The sequence below is a fragment of the Stegodyphus dumicola genome, chromosome 5 (genome assembly GCF_044657685.1).
Source record: "Stegodyphus dumicola isolate Sdum_Otavi_A_Nest chromosome 5, ASM4465768v1".
Taxonomy (NCBI): domain Eukaryota; kingdom Metazoa; phylum Arthropoda; class Arachnida; order Araneae; family Eresidae; genus Stegodyphus; species Stegodyphus dumicola.
Window position 1 is genome coordinate 22656259 of NC_140772.1, and position 23431 is coordinate 22679689.

A 23431-nucleotide genomic window follows, 5' to 3' on the forward strand; every position below is an offset into this window, starting at 1 on the left:
CCTTCCATCTCCTTGAAAAAATGACAAATGCCATAATCCGCATACTTAGACTGTGCACACTGGTATATCTCTGTGGGACAGAGAATTCATGAACACTGACTATGAGCGCCGTAGCCCAACAGTGGCCTACCACCCGGCAGGATTCGATCTTGATACGAAACTACAAGCTCAATCAGCTATCGAATCATATGCGGTACATTCTGATGAATCAAAGGGGGATCAAAGTACAGGCTGTGGCTTCTGTGTGATACCAGGCACCGGTAGTGTATTTACCTGGACAAAAAAAATTAAATTCTGCCAACATAGTGTTTTAAACTGAGCTTGCAGCTCTTACAGCAGTAGTTCCCTACAGCATTATAGTTGGTCACGAATTAACCCTATATCCTCACTCAGCGTCAAGTCTCTATTATATACGGAGTTGGAACACCGTAGTCAAGGAGATTCAGAGAATACTACTATCCTTGTCGATAAATACCAGATCGTAGCTCCAGAGGATCCGTGTACACACTAAAGTACACTGCAATGAAAAAGCAGATGAAACTGCCAAATTGACATCCACCGGCGAATGTTCGCGAGTACTGTACATACCATGGCTGAAGTTGCACATGAAAACGACCATCAGGGCTCTTTTGATGGAGCAGTGGAAGAGTTGGGATAACGACGACGCTGACAGAAGACTATATAATTAACTTACCAAGATGAGATATAAATTACACAGTGGTACATCTGAGCTGACTCAATTGGGACATGGTTTGTATAAAAGACATTTATTTCGCTTCAGGTTTCGGAACAGTGCACAGTTCATATATGGAGGGGTTCGAGACCCTGACCATTACAATATTTTTGACTGTCCAGAAACAAGTGCTTATCATATACTAATTCCATCAGCTGAAAAGAAACCTGTATATGCCTATAACATCTGCAACACATATGCGCTCAGACGTATTAAGAAATGCTCTTGGAACCTCCATTCAGCTAAATAACTAAATTGCATGCTGTCATAGCTAAGGGCAGTAAAAGGATATGCCATAGACTTTAAAATGCATAATATTCTTTCAAGATAGTCGTATACCAGCCAACAAACCTAGAATTACAGGCAGGGTTTAAACTGGCTGACAAGCACTATCTCCAAGTGGACCAGCTAATCGGTCAGTAGAGCAAAGTAAAATAAAAGACTGTTTAAAAGTGACCTTATGAAATCAATTTCATATTAATGCAAAATATATTAAATTAACTGTGGAAGAATTAACGAATAACTAACATACGTAGTTTGAAAATAAATTATTTTCAAATATGCATGTTTGGCTGTTACCTCAAACAGTCAGAATGTTTACCGAGTGGTAAAATTATGAGGAATTATTGCGTTAAGTCGTGCTTGCTCTAGTAGTACTCCGGAATCATTAGGTTTACTGCGGAGCAAAAAACATGGAGGGAAACATAGAAGGAGCCGTCTGTTAAATTTATTTTGAATAATAAAGGGTAATTAACTCTTCGTACGTTTATACGTCTATCTCTCTGAACTAAGCGATTATTCGCTTATCAGTTCTCAACGTTCCAGATATATTGAAGTAACATCCAACGTTTAGAATCTTACAAACATAATACAACAAAATATCTACAGTGCTATAGTTTTGGCGCTAGATATGCGAATACGCTGTAACGTGAGTAATGCGCATTTTATGCACATGATGAGAACTTATCGAAAAGTGTTGTACTTAAGGTTTCCGACTACGTTCGGAGCACTTTTTTTCAAAAAAGCAGTATAAGTATACTATAAACAAATTTTCTCACTTATTATCTACAGAGATTAATTATGCAATATCAAAATATAATATATTCTATTATTATCCTGCAAAAAATATTAAATTTACGTGAAATTTTAAGCAAATTTTAAAACAATTTGAAACATTCTATACGAAAGAATATTAAAGTTATATTAAAAAAAAGTTATAGAATAATAAATTACATTCTTTTACCTAGGGAATGACATATGGTTTTAAAAATATCTTAAATAGTAAATGTATTTTTAGCTATACTTTGGCTGCATTAAGTCAAACTCCCAGCGTGAAAAGTATTAGCTAAACTTTAATCTCAAAACTGAATTGTATTTATTATTATTAAAATTTCAAATTTTGTTTTCACTTTAACAGATATTTGAAAGTTATCAATATTAGAAATGTTAGATACTATCCTGAATACATTTGCATAATATTGCTTAAGTTTTATTTGTTAATGTAGAATTTAATGCACTTATAAACTTGCTATGATCTCTGAGGGTGGCACTTTAAAAAGTAATTTTGGATTTTGTTAAAACATTTTTCCTTTTAAAGAGATCATATTAAATTGCAACAGCACAACTTTGTCTGAGTATTATGTACTTTTCTTATCGTCTAGACAAGTAGAAATATTTGTTGTTGTTGTTCTCCTTTGCAAAAATAAATAATCTAAAGTTATAAGTTAATCCCACGATACCTGTGATAAAATATATAGAAAATATATTTTCATGTAGCAACTCAGACTTTCTAACTATTGTTATTGAGAAGAAACTTAAAAACCCTTGTTTAAAGACACCATTTATTTATATGAAAAAAGAAGAGTATTTGTAATTCACATAAATCAGCAGTTTTATTCTAATCTTGAAGAAATTTAGCTCACTTAACTTTTAAAACAAGACGAAGGGGTGCTACTTTGGTAGACGGTTGCACGGATTTTGGCGATTATTTGGCGATTTCTTTTGGCGAGTAATACGACTTACAGTAAACCCATTGCTGGATAAGTTATTTATGGTAACCGATACTTTGTTGTGATTTTATTTAAAAAATAATGCGTTTTTTTATGCATAAAGTCCGTGTTTTAAATATTATTTATGGCTTCTAAATATTAAAAATCAATTTAATTTTGCATTTTTACTTGAACTAAAAATGTTGCTGTTTATAATATTTTATATAATTTTATGTTGTGGATGATGTAATCAATGACGTCACCTTACTTAAAAAGTAATTAGTTTTATTAATATTTATAAATTTAATCTAATGTTTTAAACATTATTTAGGGCTGTTAAATATTAAAATACAATTTAATTTTGCATTTGTTTTAAAAATGATTTTATTATGAATGATTATTTAAGTAATTTTAATTCCATGCGTGATGTAATCAGCTCTCTGATTGGTTACTGAATATTTGTGCATTACCTCGCCATTTTAAAATTTTATTATTCATCTCTTCGAATTCCTCAGATTTCAAATGGAATGGATATGTCCGTTTCGAAGATGAATGTTGTTATTGGTAATTACCAAGAATTATTGGTATCGGAATAAAACAATTGCCCTTTGAGACATTATTTTGGCCAACCTGTCTTTCCTAATCAAAGATTTATTTATAAATTGTTAATAGCGTCAGAGGAAATTTATTTTAAATTTTTGGAGAAAGAATCACACATGAAGATCGTTAAAAGACTTTTTTTGTGGTACTTATTAATATACGACAGGTAAAATTCTTTAAAAAAATGTAAGTACATAATTTTCTTTTACTTTATAATTATATACTTCAATTTATATTAAAAAATTAATTCAATGTTTTCAAAAATTCCTGAGATATTTATTTCCACATATGTTTTAATGTTAAATAATTAAATCCTATAAAACATATTTTAAAGTATTTAAGTAATATTTAATTCTTTTAAACGTTGGTAGGATATTTTTAATTCGATATTCAATTTAAGTAATATTTTAATACAATTGAATATTGGCACAATGTTTTTATAGCGGTGTTTTTATTCTATTATATGAAAGTAATAATTTAGCCTTACTTCAGCATTTTATACTCTTAGTAAATGTATTTATTTACATTTGCCAGCTATCTTACAAAACAACGTTTTCAACAAAAAATTAATCCATTATTTTTAACGATATTTATTTTTTTAAAGTTTCGAATACTTTACTATATGCGTAAAATATGTAAAAACAGCATTTTTCAAGATGGCTGACGACTGTAAAAACTGCGCCAACAGTTGCGCCAATGTAAATCGCCAAAATCCGTGCAACCGTCTACTAAAGTAGCACCGACGAAGGTAAACTGTCTACATAAAGATTTATCAAAAAACATACCAAGGGGTTCTCATTTATTATACACATAGATTTTACGCGAATTTAATGAATTTTGATTCATTCAGGGATTCATCAGGGATTTAAAAGCTTTTTGTTGCCATTCTTTAAAACCTAAATATCGAACTTAGTCAGAAACCTTGAAGAAGTTTGTTGCCATTCCGAAAAACGCTATATATTTCTTTTTTTGAATTTAATAAACAATCTCAACGATTAAAGAGAAACGTTTTGTCATTTCTCAAATTAAAACATTTTTGTCTTCTATGTCACACTGCACTGTCGTTCAACAAAGGATAAAATAGTTTTCTTTCGAATTTAGTATATTATTAATTAAAAAAACTAAGAGATTTAAAAGCAATAAATGAAGGTTTACTTCTATTATAGCTAGATACATTAAAATTATATCTATACATATATATACAAATTTTTAACTTTAAAATTTAGCTGAAATATATTTATTCATCCTCGAAGAATGCTTTCATATCATTACATTATTTAACTACTTTCACAACAAATAAAACACAGGCCGATTATTATTAAACAAAATTGCAGGTTAATCGAGCGTATAATGCTTTTTTCTACCTACTGTTTGTTTGTAACGTGCCCTTGAGCAATGACACAGAATCTCATAATTCATTATGAAAGGCAAATGTGCTTTATATGTTTTTGCTGTTCCATTTACAGAAGCAGTTCTGCAAATAAAATAGGAAATGGCGAAGAAATAAAAATAAAATAAATTAAAAATAACAATAAAATTAAATGTAGTAATATTGTTTATGAAAGAAAAGCTTATTTTATTTTCAAGCTCATTTTGTGTTGTTATTGCTCTAAGGCTTTTATAAAAATGAGATACTGGAAATTATTTTTGAAACACACAATGAAATGGTATTATTAATATACTGACATGTTAAGTATTGAAGGTAAAACAATGGCAGCTGAGGATGATGGTTCGCTAAAACCAAAGCAACTAGTCCAGTGAAAGTTTGAAAATATAACGCTGATTTTTGTTGTTTGACTAAATTAATATTAAGTATTTGTTTCTGTTCAATAGATAATTGCACGTTATTTAAAGGATAGAACATATATTTAAGAATGTACGAAATATTTCAGTATCTGAAACACTTTTACTGTTATTGTGGATATAGGGCCAATCAATTTGATAAAAATGCAGCGTAAACATTTTCTGAACAAAGTCAACTTTTTAAAACATAGTTCTATGTATAGATTTTAATTGCAATTAATTTTCAATTAAAAATGAGTCGAAACTGCTACAAATAACCCAGTCAACTTATAATAAGCGATTCAATGATAAAGTGCTTGTTTTATTCAGGAACTAATTACGAAAGATTTGAGGGCCATACGTGTACTTGAACACGTACAAGTCGTTGCGAAGATAATAATCATAAAAATATTAACGCGACGGATAACATTTCTCTGAAAATGTGCTGAGACAACGGTAAAGTGAAATGTTCTTTTTTCCTCTCTCTTCAGATCAGATGACCAAAACAACAGATTAAGTAATGACACATGAGTACCTTTATAGATGGTATAGTTTCCATAATTAACTGCCCCTTGAAATTGAAATGTGAATGGGGAAATGGCATTTTGCATAAAGTGGTGTAACATTTGATTTGGATAATTAGGCAAATGAAAAGAGAATAATACGTATAATGCCATTCTGTTTATAGAAATTCATTATACATTTTACTTCAATTATTTTTTAAACACTGGAGAATATTTTAAAAGCATAATGACTAAACGCATCTTTAACAATTTGCTTTAGACCCATGGTGGCAATTTACAAAATGCATACTACCATAAATTTAGTCATATGAAACATTTATAGAGTCATTAGGTTATTCTGAAACAAGAGACGTGAAAAATCAGCATTTCACTCTCCGAGACTCGAACCTAGATCTCTCGGATATGCGCCTAGTGTGCTAACATTACACCACGAAGACATGCAAAAACGAGGGAGGAAATTCCTTAGGTACTGCCCCTTTTAAAGGACGACTGGAGATTAGGCTGCCCAATCGCCACATCGTGGTGGTGAAGAACTATCATCCGCCATCTTTTAGTTCGGGCGCCATTGTAAAGTCATTAGGAGTTTTTGATTTGAAAAATGAGCAACTCGAACTTGGACTTCTCGTATACGCTGTACACAACGAAGGCCTGCTTGAAGGAGGAAGAAATTACCTCATATACTCTCGCTTTTAAAGGGGAACTGTTAATTAGGCTACCCAATCACCAAATCCTGGTGGTGACGAAATATTGTCCACCACCTTTTAGTTCGGACGCCACTGAAGGGATATTAGTTTATTTCAAACAGAAGATGGGGATAATTTGCAGTGCCCTCCCCTTGAGTCAAACATGGACCTCTCGAGTGTGCTACGTTTACACCACGAAGGCATGCTGGAAGGAAGGAGAAAATATCTTATAAATTTATTAAAATATACGAAGCCTAAAATTTTATATGTGGCACATATCAAAACCACGACAGTGATAGAAATGATTTTTCGTAACCGAATTAATAAAACAAAATATCACATCCTTATATGATCAGAATTACCCGAGATATCCTTAACTTAATTTCTGATGAACATTCATAGATATTTTTTTTTCCTTTGAGAAAATACAGACTTCCCGTGCACCACATATGTACAACACGGGGCTTACAGAAGTAAGTTAACTATAACATTAAAGGTTACATGTATAAATAAACATTAAAAATTACATGCATAAACAAAGCGAACAAAAGTAGAGAATAGCAGTCTGGACTTCACGAAAACAGATAAGTTTACTGGCCAAGTCACTCCGAACATTTTCAAATCGTTCGGTAAGCATAATCTAGGGCCATCAAATGTAGGGCACGAGAAAATCAAATGTTCCACATCCTGAGGAACTCTTTTTGAACATTCACATAAATTGTTTGATCGTAGATTAAAACGAAACAGATAACTTGCAAATTTACCGTGACCAGATAAAAACTGAGACACTTTAAAATTTAAAGAGAGGAAAGACTTGGAATTCAGTCTATGGTAAATAGAAGGAAGGAACTTTTTGGTGACTTCGGCATTACAAGATGAAATGTATTCCTCATTCCACATAGCTAAAAGCTTTTTATAATGAAAGGACTTCCAATAACTCTTTGGAATGCTAATGTTGATATCAATGGGTAAATTTAAGGCATCTTTAGCTAAGAAATCAGCTCTTTCATTTCCGTAGAAACCATGATGAGCACGTACATAAGCAAAGCAGATATCAATACCTCTAATTCTAAGTGAACTAACAGTTACTAGGGTTTCGATAACTAATTTATCGCAGCTGGTAATACTGTTCAAAAGTTGAAGAGAAGAAAGAGAATCAGAACGAATAAGGTACTTTGAGGATGTTGTCCCATGATCCTGGATCCATTTGACGGCAAAATAAATGCACAGAAGTTCTGCTTGAAAAACTGTACATTCATTCCGTATACGGTGTCTATGAAAACAAATCTCGGAATGGCCTTCAAAAAGAACAAATGCAAGGTCAACCTTGTTGTTCATCTTGCTGCCATCTGTAAAGAAAACTATATGAAAACTTATTTCAGCAGTCTCTTTATAATCGCAGAAATTTATGGGTTCTAAAGAAGCGGGATGAGGAAGATCAGTGAAGGGGACAATTCCATTAATACAGTCTTCCGAAGCATGAGTTGCCAATGACTCAAAAATATTATTCTTACATGCAATTTCAAAATCAATAGGCGGAACTCCTGCAAGAACAAAAGTAGCCTCATAGCTTAAGGTTCTATAACCACTAATAATACGAAGAAGAATTCTCCGTTGAATCTTTCTTAAATTTCTTTTGTTAACCTTCTTGGCAACCCCCAAGCACGACAGCCGTATGAAACAATACACTGCTTATACATGAGTTTCTTAACATCGTAGCTTACTCCAAAAGTATTTTTGGCAATTCGGATTCATAGATATTCATAGATATTGCTAATAACATGTCATAAAATTTCCACTGTACATTTTTAGGAGATGGTAGATAAAAATTTACCACTTTTATATTAGAAAACTCTAATCTATGAAACTGACGAAACATAAAATTTTATAATTACTAAAGTTTAATTTTACATAACATACGGAATGGATATTTTTTCATTAGGTGAAAGTAGTTTAAATTTACCAGCTTTCTCAGAATCACCAGTGTAAATTCGGTACCAGCCGATAGTCTGAAAGATTTTGATCGGAATAAGGAAAAATCTAACTGAGAGCTTCTTAGGTGGCCAGTATAAACTTTTAAATTTCTTACAATTTTCCAAAATGGTGTCACCAAAATTACCTTAGCTCAAATTTCATCACATTTTACTCATTTCATAAATTGAAATTATTGGTCAGCATTTAAGACTCTAGCAATCATTTCGAAACATTTATATAAATTCAGTTTTCTATGCCAATTAAGCGATATTATTATTTCTTTTAATCATTTAATATGCAGGGTGTCTCAAAAGGTCTTTTCAAAACGGAAGATGTTGGTCTCTTATGCCATGAAAAAAAAAAGATTTATAAAGGAACTTGTGTCCGAAAATGAGAAAGGCGACCGCTAGGAGGCATTGTTCGCAAACGTACAGTTCAAAAAGAAAAGATGTGGGAAGAAGTGTTAATATGACTTTTACGAAGGAACACGTTTAAATCACAGATGTTTAAAATCCCTTCCATTCGCCACAATCTATGAAGTGATTTATGGATGTGGATTTACGTCCACGCATTGACTTATGGACCCGTTCAAAATGGGCAGATGTGTCACGGACATTTGTTGCCGTAACCGTTCGCGATCCTGTCGACGAGATCCATGACCGATGTTCCTGTTACCTTGTACATCATAGACTTCATGTATCTGCACAGGTAGAAATTCAGGGGAGTCAGGTCGGGGGATCGTAGTGGCCACATGACTAGTCCGCTTCTACCAATTCAGTGATCAGAATATGTCCTATCGAGGAATTCTCTAATGATTTATGATGGAGCGCCTGCTATGCTGAAACCAGATATTTCGGTGTATAATTCCTGGAACGTCAACTATCAGATCCGGCAACACTCTTTCCACAAAATGTTCATAAAAACGGAGTTAGTAAACCGAGTCATCCTTCTGCAGCAACGTTCTCGTCTGGAACGATCACACTTCCCACCCTCCTATAAGCCTGAGAACACTGCCCTCTAGCGGTCGCCGCTCGCATTTTCGGACCCAACTGCCCATGTAAATCTTGTTTGTCAAGGTATGACAGAGCAGCATTTTACGTTTGGCAACGAAATTTTGAGACAACCTGTATTTATTAGATTTTTATAAATGTAAAATACATATTTACAGTTATAAGAATATATTATACAGATATTAATGAGTCATCAACATTCCAAATTTGGATAATTTTGAAATACGAACGCGCAAGATAAACGCTTTTTATTTTGAAAAACAGATGCGTTTTAAAATGTTTTATATACTTCTATAAATTCGGAAATTAATCGTGATAGGAAGGTTCACGTATTTTTTTAAGTACATTGCTTGCATATTTGTTTTAGTTAAAGTTTCAAAATGCATTTATGTGAATGACAGAACCTTTTCTGGAAGAAAACAAATTACTCAAATGATTTAAATAAACAAATCTGCGTAAAATACTTATGCAATGTGTAGCGTTACATTACAAAATTTTCGTGTAACTTTAATTTAAGTGAGATTTAAGATATGTAACAGCTGATCTGTCAGACTCGTTAAAAAGGTGAGCAATTCAAGGATTGATCATTAGGAGGATGTGGATGATTCTTTAATTTTTCCTTATATCAGTTATGAACAAACATTTTTGCATTTTATCGTATTCATTTAGCCCTTCTTCAGATGTAAGTATATAAAGCCAAGGACGAACTAATGCAAAAGGTAAATATCTCATTGATTTGGAAGTTCACGTGTTAAATTGTTGCTGCCGATTTCACTTGTCTGATCAAGGTCAGCACAATCCCACGACATTCATCTTGGCAGAGAGTCATATGCGCCTGACGTAGACAAGAGCCTTGAGGCACTATATGTGACACCCCGATTTTACCTCATTTCCGCCCTCGATTTTGAGAGAGTCCGAAAATGTCCAACTCTCTTCTTTTTTTTTTTTTTTTTTTTTTTTTTTTTTGACGTCTCGAGAGGACTTTCGGCTCGCCGCATATATCCGTGACAAGTGACGGAGGACGCGAGCACCACGCCTCTACCATAGCGGCTAATTGGTATAGCGCCGCCTCCTCCTTGTCTAAAGCACTCAGTTCCTGAGCATTTCAATAGAAAGCTTGTTTACAATGTCAAAAATATGGCCATTTTCAAAAAGACTGTCGCAGTAGATCCACATGTGCAAACTGAGCAGGTGACCATGATACAATAAATTGTAAATCAGATGTCCTGGCATGTGCTAATTGTCTTCTTTACAATGAACATGCAAGAGTAATAGTCTCTATTGATCACGCGGCCTACTATAATGAGTGTCCTTGTTATCTAGCACATACTGATAGACTTCGACGTCTGACCACTTATGAGTAGGGCAGGTATGGTGTGTGGTAATGATTTACAGAAAGTATTTTATTTTTAAGACAGTTTTTCATATTTTATATATTGATCCATAATATGCACTATATTCTCAACTCCATTTTAATGTGCAACTACTAATACTACTGACTGCAATGGTGTGGTGTGGTGTATTGAGAATACGGCAAAGCACACTAGGGCTATCTGCCTAAGGGGAGGGATGCCTTTCGTGGAGGACTTTCTAAGGGAAACTGGCTCGTATACACGTTACACATGGGGAAAACCACGAAAACGCCCATGCAGCCAGCCCGTTCGCGGGATTCGAACCTCGGACCAAACTACCAGTGTTCAGCGATTTTACCGCTCGGCCGCTGGTGGGCTCGGACTGCAATGGACATATCCACTACTTTATATGGCCTATGAGACTGTACTGACTTTTGATTGAACTATATTGAACCATATAATTACTTCCTTGAATATAATCGGCATCTATTATTATTATTTTTAATAACGTATTTTTTTTTTACTTACAGTACATATTATTGGTATTGTGTATATAGGGACACTACATATATTATTTTTTACGTTTCTTGTCGTTTGGTGTTGATTCTGTATATTTGCATCATTAATATTATCTGATATATATGATTGGTAATTATAATCACGGTTGTTATTTTATAATCCATAATTTATATCATATAACATGGGCAATCCACCTTATTTCATGTAATATCTTTTGTTATTTAGTGTATATTATACCTGCAGTATATATCATACTTGCTATATGATGCTCTTTACTCAGTAATATATAAGTATTATTATCTATTTGTCTCTTTCTTAATTCAGCACCATTCAGACATTTTCTTGAACATGTATTCTTCTTTCATTATTTCAATTATTTGTAGATTAATGTTATTTTTACTTAAACACTTTGTATTAGCAATTATACCTGTATCTTTGGTCGCACAGCTGGTTCTTTATCGAATAACCCCATAGGGCTAATGTTAATTTTCTTATCTTAAACACGTTGTTCTCAACAAGTAGTTATTATTTCAATTATATCATACTGTTCTTTGGCCCTATATGTACCTGTATGAATATTCAAATTTCTTCAAATTCTAATTAGTTTTTAATTATTAACAAATTATTGTTTTTATGGTTCTTTCCTGTATGTCACTATTTTAAATTCATTTTTACCGCTATCCTATTGCTGTAACTTTTCTCTCTTTGACGTTTTTCATTGCCTGTAAAACGATTTTGCCACATATTGAGCTCTGTTGCAAAAAGCCGACTTTACAGGCAGTTTAACCTACATTTTTCTTTGTAATGAGATATTTCTGCTGAATTTTCCCACATAATTATTTGTGAAGTCTTTCTAATTGTAATATTTGTTAATCATTGTCTACTAAATTTCAAATCGATTTGGAATATATATTTTTAATGATATTTTCTATTAGACTTGAGGTTTATACGTGAACATTTCATGATGATTTCATATGATGTTATTAATACTATCATCTAGGCTGCCTTTTATAATTGAATTGCATTAATTAATATATGATATATTATCTCTTCATCAAATATCATGAACTTCACATCTCTATCTTTTATGTTGCTATACCTGATTACTGTTATTATATGCATCGTATACTCATATCTTGCTAGGTATATTTTATTGTTATACATAATGAAGAGCTATTTTGTTTCGAGTAGACAAACACTGATAACGTTATATAAAGTCAAACCAATGCCTTTGATCAATAGTTATTCTTAGGCAGCCTTTATTTAAGTTGACAATTCTTTATAATATTTAATTATGTCTATCACTTGCAGTTCTTATTGACAGTGGTCACAATTGGTGCCAATATTATATTAATTTTTCTAATATTTGGTATTCATTTTCTAATTATTAATTCCAATCTGTCATGCAGGCACTGATTGTTCTATATATCTTATTTTTGACTGTTAACTTATGTTCATACTGGAATTAATATATACTATAAGTTCTCTTTTTTGTATTTTGATATGATTTATTCGAACTACTATGCTCTTCACTTAGAAATACTAAGACCATTATTTGATTAGTGTAATTGAGTGTTATTGGTCTTCAATGTCTTGGCAACCAAACATGTCTTATCCTTTTAAATATCTTACGGCAGTATGGATAATTATTTTAACTTAAGTAATATACCTACATGTAGCACCAGTTATTTATACATCTATGTAGCGGATTCTCTATACATCTGTTATAGTATATTGCGGCAGTATCCTTTTATATATCTTTTACTTTTCACTAAGTTTTCTCAATGCTTTATGTCTTATATCATTATGTTCAAATTGTTTGTTTCTCTTAGTAGCTATTTTAGTTAGTTTTAGTGTTTAAGTTTCTTGCCATATATGTTTCGTTATTATGTCATGCTTATTGTAAAATCTGCTGTGCAGTAATTAGCCCTTGTATGGCAATGTATTCCTGTGTTTTCTTTAATAAACGCCCGGACGGTTGGTTTAGGTGTGTCTGGAAGGCGCTTTTAGTCTGTTGGACTGCCCTCTGGATGGTCCGGGCGCTGGGCTTTGGTTCCGGGTGCAGTGCGCCCGTGGGATCTCATCTTTATGGCTCTAGATAGTGGTGGGCACGGTGCAAAACCGATTAATCATAATGGTAAAAGGACAGTGCCCGTGCCCTCCATCACCTGTCACCTGTCTAAAGCACCCCAAGATGGTATGGGGAAGGGTGAGGGGCCACATGAACCCCTGGCATCAGTCTCCGATTTAAAATACAGTGCTATACAACTTGGCAGATAGTACATTTCCACACAATAATGTTGTGTGGAAATGTGCGTGTTTAAGAGGTCCGTGGTTCGATTCCCGGTAAGCTCATTCTTCAGTAAGCTCATTCGCAATAGAATGGTGGGTAGAAGGAAGGTTTAGGTACCAATATTGTAGAAGTTTTTGGGGTGGTTTTCTGAAAGTCAGGGGTAATTTTATCAGTTAGCCTTTCGATTTTTCACTAGTACAGTTCTCTGTTTTCTTTCGCTTACGTTGAAAGAAGTTTTGTTAGCTCTACGTTTTGATAGCTTGAGTTATAAATGTTTATTTAATTTTATTTTATAGTTTACATTTTCTTAATTGTAGATGTAATATTACTTTTTCTTTATTTTTTAAATTACTGATTATTTTGCAAATGGATCGAAGAGGATTGACCATTTCTGAAACGTAGAAAATTCCAAACGAATTGATAGTGAATCCGATACTGATCCCAGTACATATGCAAAAGATGCAATGTTGGGTTGTAAGCATTTTGAAAGGTGGTGTAACTTGCTTAGAAAAGTACCACCATGAAAAAAATAGACAAAAGGAAAAATATGAAATGTAAATAATGTAAATATAGCAGAGTTATATTTTTCCATTTATATGCTTTTATAATATAACCAAGAACATCTATTTTTGGGGGGGGGGGTGTAGGATAGCAGGTCTCTCTGTCTGGCACCCTAAATCTACTATGATATTCAGAATTTAGTGCATTTTAATCATAAGCAGAATCTTTTATTCTATTACTCGCTTCCTAGAAATGCTTGTATCAAAGCTCTTTTCGAAGCTTATAAGGTATTTCTCTCACTTCCCTAGCGTGCCTTTGTGGTGTAACGGTAGCACACTGGGCCGGTATTCCAGAGGTCCGTGGTTCGATTCCCGGCGAAGGCGGTTGCATATTTTTCATCTTTTCTGCTTCCAGTTAACCTAATGACTCTACAAGTGTCGCCCGTACAAAAAGGGTTGTGGATGATGATTCTCCGCACCCACGATTTTGCAACTAGGTCCCCTAAGTCCCTAGTCGCCCTTTAAAAAGGGGAGTATATAAAGTATTTCCCCCACTTCCCTAGCGTGCCTTCGTGGGGTAACGGTAGCAGGCTGGGCCAGTATTCCAGAGGTCCGTGGTTCGATTTCTGGCGAAGGCGGTTGCATATTTTTCATCTTTTCTGCTTCCAATTAACCTAATGACTCTACAAGCTTTATTCATTCAATAAGCCCGCTTCAGGCACACCCACAGATTAAAACATATTTCAATCCATTTGCATCACATAATGAGAATTAATAATTAGAGTGCAATTTGGTTTGACTTTTCGAGAATTATGTATCGAAAATAAAACATACATTTCCGTTTTAGATCTACGCTTTTTTCGTGTGCTAATAAATTTAAGGGGTATCAGAAACCCCTATACCGACAATGTTAAATTGGCCATTTTCGATGTACCTGTTCTCAAAATCTGCTGTAGATACGAGCTTGAATTTTTTTTGTATTATAAAGTATACCTATTTGATTATACTGAAATGAGATTTTGAAGCATATTGAATTTTTGAGTAAATTACAGAATATTTTGTTAGGCATAGTAAAATTTAGCACTTTTCTCACACAAAAAAATTTAAAAAAATTTTTTTCCTAAGTTTATTACAAAAAGCTCATTTCAGTAAATATTAGGGAACCTAATAAATAAGCCATAAAAAGTTTAGATACCTGTGAGCAGTAGTTCCTGAGAAAAGGTACATCGAGTATAAAAGAATCACGTTTGGAGAAAAACGCGTTTTTATGTAAAAATCCTCATTGATCAAAGCAGTAGATGACAAAATAAAACTAGATTTTTTTTTACAGTTCTAATTTTAATAGAGATTAAAGAATGGTATTTTTAGAAAGATAAAAGTGTAGAGAATTTGAAAATGCAAAAATCCAAAATCACAATTTTTTGAAGATTTTGGGGTTCCAACACCCCTTAAACACATTTCCCATGGTTTACTTCAAATAAAACATATATATGTGACAATAAATAATACTATTATGACAATAAATAAGAAAATATTCGAAAGTTCAAGTATATTGTCAATATATATTTAAAATAATTTAACACTGAACGTAATGGGCAAGATAGGTAACTGTTGCCTTAAGGAACGAAGGATTAATTCTAATATATACATTGTAAAGTTTAATTTTTAGAAACATCCTAAAACTATTAATGCGAAGAAAAACAAGAGAGAAATAATTGGAAAATTGAAACACTAAAACGAAACTAAAATTTGCTTAATTAAAATCGATGCACTCATTCTAAATCGAAAATGTAGGAAGTGAAACATCAATAAAAATAATGCTTCATTTAAAGTGAAAGTAAAAGAAGCTATATTAAAAAAAAACTTTAATTGGTATTCAAATAAAAAGAACAGAAAAAGTCAAATTAAAATTTTAATTAATCAGAAGTATAAGTAATTGGAATTGTTTTTACTAATACGATCTTCGGAATTGTTCAAAAAACAGTAAAGGCTCTTCCTTTAAAAGCTTGTTTCAGAAACTTCTATATTTTTTTATCCTACCTCTGGAATTTATTTTCTGTTTTCTTTTATTTATATTAAGTTAGTTAAAAGCACTTACTTCTCGAGCATAGTTGCAAAATAACTATTACTCTTCAGTTCTATTCTTTTTTTGTAAATTTATTCTTTATTTTTTAGCTTAAATAAAAGTATTCCCATTTAATCTTGCAATCATTTTGTACTTCGGAAAATTAAATTTCAGAGAGTAGCAACAAATTCCATACTTTACTCGAACAGAAAACGTACAAATTAAACTATTTCTTCTTTTTTTAATCTTTTTATTAGTTAATCTTAAAAATTAAATATAATAATACTGAATGTAAGTAAAATTTAATATGATGAACGGTGTTAAATAAAAGCATTATTTATTGAACACAGCAGTAAGAGGTACAAAAGGATATTAAACATTATACTAATGATGCCTATTATAAATATTAATATAAATATTCACATTTAATTTAGAATGTTTTCCAAGCCGCTTGTATCTTTGATGTTAAAAAGTGCAAGAAAATACTAAAATAAGATGTGAAAATGAGTTAAAGTTTTCTTCTCCCGCAGTTCATTATGAAACATGTTTGCAGTGAACTTTCTGTCTAAGACATAACTTCCAGAACTTCCAGCGAAGTGTAATGCTGTAAAATATCCCGTTTTGCTTTTCATTATACTTCATAAATACTCACTACTTCAAAAGTGGATGTCTACTTCTAGCTCTTCATCTAAAACTTCTAACTCTACATCTGGAAATGAAACTTACCATTACAGGTGCGCGTCGCCTTTACTCACAAGGAGATTTATATGAGAGTCTTGAACCATATTTCTTCTGCGTCATTGGTTCAACACACCAAGGTGGGCCTTGGCCTTCTAGGCATCTCTGCTTTTGGCAATTTGGCAACTTTTTCCAGGTTTTCGCCTTTAGAATATTTAAGCCATTTTCAACACAATCGATCCATCTCACCTGGAGGTTCTATCCTCAGGTCTGATTTACATGGGCATTTTCAGAAAGATTTTCTGACAACACCAATCTTCATGCATTTCGTCCAGCTGACCAGCCCTTTAAAGTCTCTGCAGTTTGAAGACTTTTACTACAACAAGCTGTTTACATATATTGCATAGCTCTAAACCATATCTTCTACACGATTCATTCACAAGGACCCCAACAAGTATGGAATGCAATATCCTTCTCTCAAAATTCCCCAAAGCTTCCTGATCACGTAAAGTCAGCCCAGTCGCCAAATCCTGGTGGTGGAGAATCACCATCCACCACCCTTTTTGGCCGGGACGCCACTGTTGAGACATTAAGCATTTTTTGAAAGCAGAGGATGTGAAAAATGAGCACTGACCCCGCCGGGACTCGAACCTCTCGAATACGGCGAGTGTGCTGACCACTACACCACAAAGGCATGCTAAGAAGACGGGACAAGTACCTTATATATTTCCCCTTTCAAAGGACGATTGAGGATTAGCTGACCTACTCGCCAAACTCTGGTAGTTGAGAATCATCATCCACCACTTTTTTAAGTTCGGTTGCACTGTAGAGTCATTATGTTATTTCGAAGCAGGAAACATGATAAATATGCGGCCGTGCGATAATGTATCTGAACACTAGTAGTTCGGTCTGAACTTTGAATCTCGGAAACGGGCTGACTGCATGTTTGTTTTCGTGGTTTTCTCCATGTGCAACGTGTATACGAGGCATTTTCCATTAGAACGTTCTCCACTAAGGCATGTCTTTGAGATTTTATTTATTTGTGCCTTGCTGCAAAATGAAATTTGAAGTATTTGAATTAGAATAGATTTCTAATGAAATTTCAGAAAATAAGCTTAAACAAAATGAAGCAAAAATTGTGTTTAATTTAATAGGTCGTATAAAGAAGTCCTGTCGTGTGCACATCAGATTTTTTTTTTATTGTGAAACGATTTCAAAATTTTCATCAAATAAAACATTGATTTAACTAAACTATATATGAAATGTATAAAAAGGAAAAGATAAAAAGCAAAGTTTTAAACAACTTTAACAAACACAGGGTTTTAAACCTGATATTTTACTAGCTAGAGTTTTAAACATAACTAATGCGAAACAGAAATGGCGTAAAACTGGAGCTTCACAAAAATTTATAAAAGCTACAATTGTGAGAACATTTAGTGGCTTATGATATGAAAATATTTGGTGCTGGTAGTGGTGTATTTAATTACGGCAAAGCACACTAGAGATATCTGCCTAAGGGGAGGGATGCCTTTGTGGAGGACTTTCTAAAGGAAGCTCGCTCGTATACACGTTACACATGGGGAAAACCACAGAAACACTCATGCAGCCAGCCCGTTCACGGGAATCGAACCTCGGACCGAACTACCAGTGTTCAGCGACTTTACCGCTCGGCCGCTGGCGGGCCTCGAAAGTAACTGGAAAATACATGAGGCAGACAGCATTCGAGTGCTTTGCCATAATCAAATAAACTAAACCCAAACAAACCGAGAGTCATTTCTCGAATTACCGGATCAAATCTAGTGGTGACCAAGATTCACTTTTTCAGATCTGTATCCTCTCTTGATATTGTCAGTTATTTATTTCCTTGGTGTCTGATAATTTTATTCATCATTATGAGCATTATATAGACATTTGGATCGAAATTACAGTATTACCTGAATAAATGGGAAATGGCGCAGTAAACAAAATTCAGTTTTGAGGACAATCCAGTGTTATCAAGTTAAAAAAAAATGTGAAAGGGATTTCTTGAATTAGTAATTCGCATTATAATAATTGATAAACACACATTTATTAAATGCGAATCTTTCGTACAATCAATAGATAGAGAGACACTATTATTTTGTGTAACAAAATCGTAAATCTTTGTATCATAAATTCACTATTTTTTAAGAAATAAAGAAATAACTTTTTTTTTAGAGATTTTAAGCTATCTTTTATTTTTTTACTCATATTAACAAATATAAATTTGTAAAGATTACTTTGATAAGTCAGTGAAGTAGTAACAAGAAAGATAAGCCTTCAAAAGTAATGTACATGGAACAGTTACATTTTAGTTCATTAACAGCTACTCTTTCTGATACTGAAACTTTCAGCAACTTAAGTTTCCAATTCTTGACATCTGCTTCCTCTCACAGGGAATTCTCAACTATGCGACATTTGAGAAACTTTCTAGCAGAAGTACTTCTTTTAAAAGCTAAAAGAGAAAGCTACATAAAGGAGATTCACAAGCTTTAAGCATTATGGTGAACGTTTTCTGTGTTTGGTGCAGTGTAAGCAGATATATTGGATATTTCAATAATTCTGCAACTGAGTTACTAATCTGAAAAACTTCAGTTCAAGAATATACATAATTTATATTTTTTTTTTCAGAACCGAATAAGGCATGTTAAATTTATTTTAAAAAGTAAAGACAAAGATTATTTTTAAACAGAAACAAACAAACAAACAAAAAAAAAAAAAAAAAAAAAAAAAAAAAACCTGAAATGTTTCACATTTTAAATTACGTCCAAAGGGGCGTTTTTTAACATTTTGTGTGTTACCTTTCTTTATTTAATATCATGTTCCTCGCACTTAAACCATAAGATCCAGTGCAACAGCAATATCGCAAAATAGTTTTAAAACGAGCATATCTTTAGAATTTCCGATACAGAGACTCACGCGCTGGAGATAAAAATGTTTTTTCTGCACAACGTTGCCATTGCTCGCTTTGAAATCCTTGAGTTTGTTAATCAAAAATTCGTCAAGTTTTAAAAAATAGGAAATCGATCATAAAACAAATTTCAAATTTCAAATTTGGTCTTCCACATGCTCATATTCGTTGGAGGATTACGTTATTCAAAATTCGATGACTCTATGTACCGTTATTTTATGACAATGTGAGAAATATACATACATTTACGCAGATTTTCATTATTTAATTTCTTCAAATATAATGCAGGACTCTAACATTTTATGGCAACAGTTTGAAAAGTGAACCGACATTTATGAGTCCGACGCAAAATGCCAAAACGAAACTAATAGTCCTTCGGGATTCAAATCCCTTTGGACTAAAAATTCCTTTTTGGTACCTCATTAACAATTTGTACGACATAATTCTGTAATATGCATTTGTTTAATGGATTCATTTACAAATATCTCATGTGGACATCAAATGAGTTCCTTGTATGGCCTATTAAATTATATGCAATTTTTGCTGCACTTTATTTATAAAGTTACATCCTATTTCCGCGACTTTTATTAGAAATATTCTCTAATGAAATCCGAGATTCATTAGAGGTATATTTCTCATTCAATCAATTCAGTTCTCGCTTTGCTAGAAGGCAAAAGTACATAAAAATTCAAATTTCTTCATTTAAAATTGTAAAATACAGAAAAATCTGAAACACCAAGTGCACTTAAAAACAGTTTATAAAACTTTTACTATTGAAATTGGAGTTTCTAAGCAAAAACAATCGATGCAGCCAGAGGGCAGGATAACAAAACTTTCGGTGCACAAAATAGAAAGTTAACTTTTGGTCCCATTGAGCAGAAAGATACCGAAGTTGTGGCACTGAATTCACTGTTCTACTAAGGGTTTCAAATGGGAACGAATCGCTGCCTCGTTAGGCCTATCGCCACTTTTAAATTGCTGATAATTCTACAGCTATTGCATGCTAAAGGCATAACAACCTTAACCGAAACATAAGAACAAAGCAAAAAATGTACGATTTACCAATATATAAGAATGAAAATACTGAGCTAAGCGAACAGGGTGGTAATTTATATATATATCCGTTTGGTGTCGTTGATTGCAACGAAAAGTGCAGTTCTTCAGATTACATGATAGGTATTAATTTACTTTTACCCAAAAGAAATTCTAAGCGAAACAGTCAGAGCTTGCCATGCTAACGCATTTTTTTTGCAATAATTAATCTATTAGACAATGCAGCTTTCCTCAGGTTTCGAGTTATAGAAACCAGACTTGCCGATAAATATTTTCTTAGTTTCAAGATCCTTTTTCTGTGATTTCTCCAGTCTCGCAAAAACGTCGAGTAAATAATACACATCACCGTGCAATATTCAGTTTACCAAAAATTAAGGGATCTCCTCAGTTTAACTCTTTCGCATCGAAGTCGCCCGTAACGCCCGTTCATTCAGGCAACAGCAAACCGCCCCAACGCCTCGTTTATTTTTTACCTAGTTCTTTTCCCTCCACGTTAGTATATGGCTCATTGGTTTCGAGAGTTGTTAAAAGACATGTCAATCATTCTTTTGAAGCAAATAAAAGAGAAATACGGAAAGCTATTGACGTTCACAGCTGCAATGCAGCCCTAAGGTGAAACTGCACACAATGGATGAAACCGTAGGGGGAAAGGAAAACTATTCCAAGACAAATTCGTAAACACGGGCGTTTTCGATGTTTGTTGAAAACAGATTTGGTCGTCTCTCGATGCGAAAGAGTTAAAGAAGTGTGAAATAAGTTTTTATTTCAGTTAAAGAGATCATTTAACTATGTCTGTAATGTTATATTTAGATTACAGTTATGATTACAATTGTTAGTGTTTTATTTATGATTATAATAACGTCACTTAACTTGCCTCACTCCTAGTTCCAGCTCAGACTGTGGATGTCAAGTACCACAGCACTTCCAGCCACCTGAACGTCAGTTGTGAAGCAAAAGGACTTTTTCCTCGACCGAAATTGCAGCTTTACAGAATACTGAGCATGGACAGATCGCCAGCAGTCGTAAAAGATGTTCAGACATCCACGACGAACTCTAAAGATTTGTATAATGCTTACCTGCACAGGAATTTCGAACACAAAGAGTTGTCCTCTCCAGGAACTGCTGGGTTTGAATGTGTTGTCGAAATACCAGGCACAAATTATCAAATGAAGAAACGAGTGACCTACTATGCAGGTATGTCACAAGTAAGTACATATTTGTGTTTACGGGTTTCATTAATGTGTTGTCTGTCTTGTTCTTAAAGAAGATTTACGTCTGAAAAGATAGTTCTGTAAGATCTGAAATTTTGTCATATACACCATGCACACACACAAAAAATGACATTTCTATATCTCCCATGCTACTGGACCCATTGTCGAAATTTAACTTGCCTTTCCATGTCTCGAAAGCGTTACTTAGAACATACATTATATATATATGTGATGTACCAGCTTTTGTCAGGAATAAATAGATTGTTGAAAAATCATAAATGTAGTCGTAGCTTAAATTATCAGACGATAAGTTTAAAAAACAGGATCCATTTATTATTGGTCAAGAGAAATAGCAGTAACAAAATCAGATATCCGGAGTAAATTAAAAAGAACTACTAATAATATTTTGTATGAAGGTTTACTGCATCGTGACATTTAAGAAAAAGCCCCGATATTCTTTTGCGAGTCCTTTTATAGCCTCTGGAAAGGCGGAGCTTCCATGAAATGACGTCAGCCTCGTCAGCCAATCCAGTTCGCTTTAAATATTTCCAGAATATTCTATAACTGTACGTGTAGAAAAGGCGGGAAAAACAACTTGACTACGGGGCTGTGGATTTAATTCCACGTACTTTCAAATAAGAGAACGTCGTCATTAAAAATGAAAAGAACACACAGTTAGAATTTTAAGTGTATTCTTGACTATGGAATTTTATTATTACGTATATATATATAATATCATTGTTCTAACATAGGTATTTTGGCACAAAATTAGACTTTTTTCTGAAATAACAGATAAATTTTTTCCATCTTTTGATTCTACGACTCAAATTAGGCCAAATTCCCAAAATGTCTACTAATAATAGCATTCCTATACAAAATTTGAATGTTCTAAGGCTACTCGTTTTTTGGGTTATGCTGAATACATATATGCCTATGTACATGTATAGACGTCACTAAAAATCTCTTACCTTTTATAATTCGTTTGACAAAAAATGAGTCCTTTATTCTTCCTTGCGTACAGTTGTTAAGCGAAAACATCATTAAATTGCATTCGATAGTGGTTAAATTGGATATTTTCTTTGAAATAGGATACCCGGAATTTTTAATGATTACAATTCTTCCTTTACTTCGTACAAGGAAGTAAAAATGAGAAGCCCTTTATCCAAAGACATTTTATATTTCAGTCAATTAGGACTATTGTTTTATATTTCAGTCAATTAATTATTCTATCTAGGAATCGTTATTCACATTAATATTTCTTTCATCAGTACTCTTCTAAAGTAAGAATAGTCACAAGTGTCTTTCACGTTTACTCTACATTCGATATTTCATCTTCAAAAGAAAAGTTTTACTCATTGCTCTTTCAGTCAGAAAGTTTTATTGGAATTCAATAAAACCCAGGTCTTTTTAATAACTTTAAAGTAAGTTGGAAATTAATTTCCTGAAAAGAAAGTAACTGCATTACTATTGAATAACTTTTTAGGTTTGTTAATAATTCATTAATTCTTCTGCAGGTTGAATCAGTTTCAAAGAGATG

At 33.1% G+C, this 23431-nt stretch overlaps 1 protein-coding gene across 3 annotated transcripts in view; it reads left to right on the forward strand.

Moving 5' to 3' along the window:
- The window catches only part of LOC118183330 (uncharacterized), a 748198-nt gene that overhangs the window by 396311 nt on the left and 328456 nt on the right, over positions 1–23431 (forward strand). For 2 of the 3 annotated variants that reach the window (XM_085816501.1, XM_085816503.1), the window contains exon 3: positions 21569–21888. In XM_085816501.1, coding sequence (XP_085672627.1) covers positions 21569–21888 — 320 coding nt within the window. The remainder of the gene's footprint in view (positions 1–21568; positions 21889–23431) is intronic. The other variant, XM_085816502.1, reaches the window with a different exon arrangement.